The 491-nt window shown below is 68.2% G+C and overlaps 1 protein-coding gene across 1 annotated transcript in view; it reads right to left on the reverse strand.

Moving 5' to 3' along the window:
• The window catches only part of LOC103251842 (JRK like), a 1,735-nt gene extending 1,305 nt beyond the window's left edge, over window positions 1-430 (reverse strand). The window contains exon 1 of the mRNA XM_008050463.1: window positions 7-430. Within this exon, the coding sequence (XP_008048654.1) occupies window positions 7-430 (424 nt within the window). The remainder of the gene's footprint in view (window positions 1-6) is intronic.
• Window positions 431-491: the final 61 nt, after the last annotated feature.

Consider the following 491-nt stretch of genomic DNA (forward strand, 5'->3'; position numbering starts at 1 on the left):
GCTCGCTGCGCACGCCGATCTCGCGGATGCTGTGGCGCTGCTTGAAGCGCGTGAGCCAGCCGGCCGAGGGGTTGAAGTCGCCGTCCATGCCCAGCGCGTAGAAGAAGAACTCGGCGCGCTTGGCGCACAGCGGGCCCGAGACCGGGTTGCCGCGCGCGCGCTGCTGGTTGAACCACTCGAGCATGGCGCGGTCCAGCTCCTCGTACATGGACGGCTTCATGGACTTGCGCTTGGCCAGCAGGCTGGTGGAGTCGGAGCTGCTGGCGTACGTGATGATCTTCTCCTTGTTCTTGCGGATGTCGCGCACGGTGGTCTCGCCGATGCCGTAGACGCCCGCCAGCTGCTTGGAGGAGCCGCCGTCCTCCAGCTTCTTGATGATGTCCAGCTTGTCCTTGATGGTCAGCACCACGCGCTTCCGCTTGCCCGACATGGCGGGCTGGGCGGGCGAGGCCGCCCCGGCGCGGCCCGGTCCCGCGCACGTGCTTCAGCCG

The sequence above is a fragment of the Carlito syrichta genome, unplaced genomic scaffold, assembly GCF_000164805.1.
Source record: "Carlito syrichta isolate Samal-C Ts95f unplaced genomic scaffold, Tarsius_syrichta-2.0.1 Scaffold147148, whole genome shotgun sequence".
Classification (NCBI taxonomy): Eukaryota; Metazoa; Chordata; class Mammalia; order Primates; family Tarsiidae; genus Carlito; species Carlito syrichta.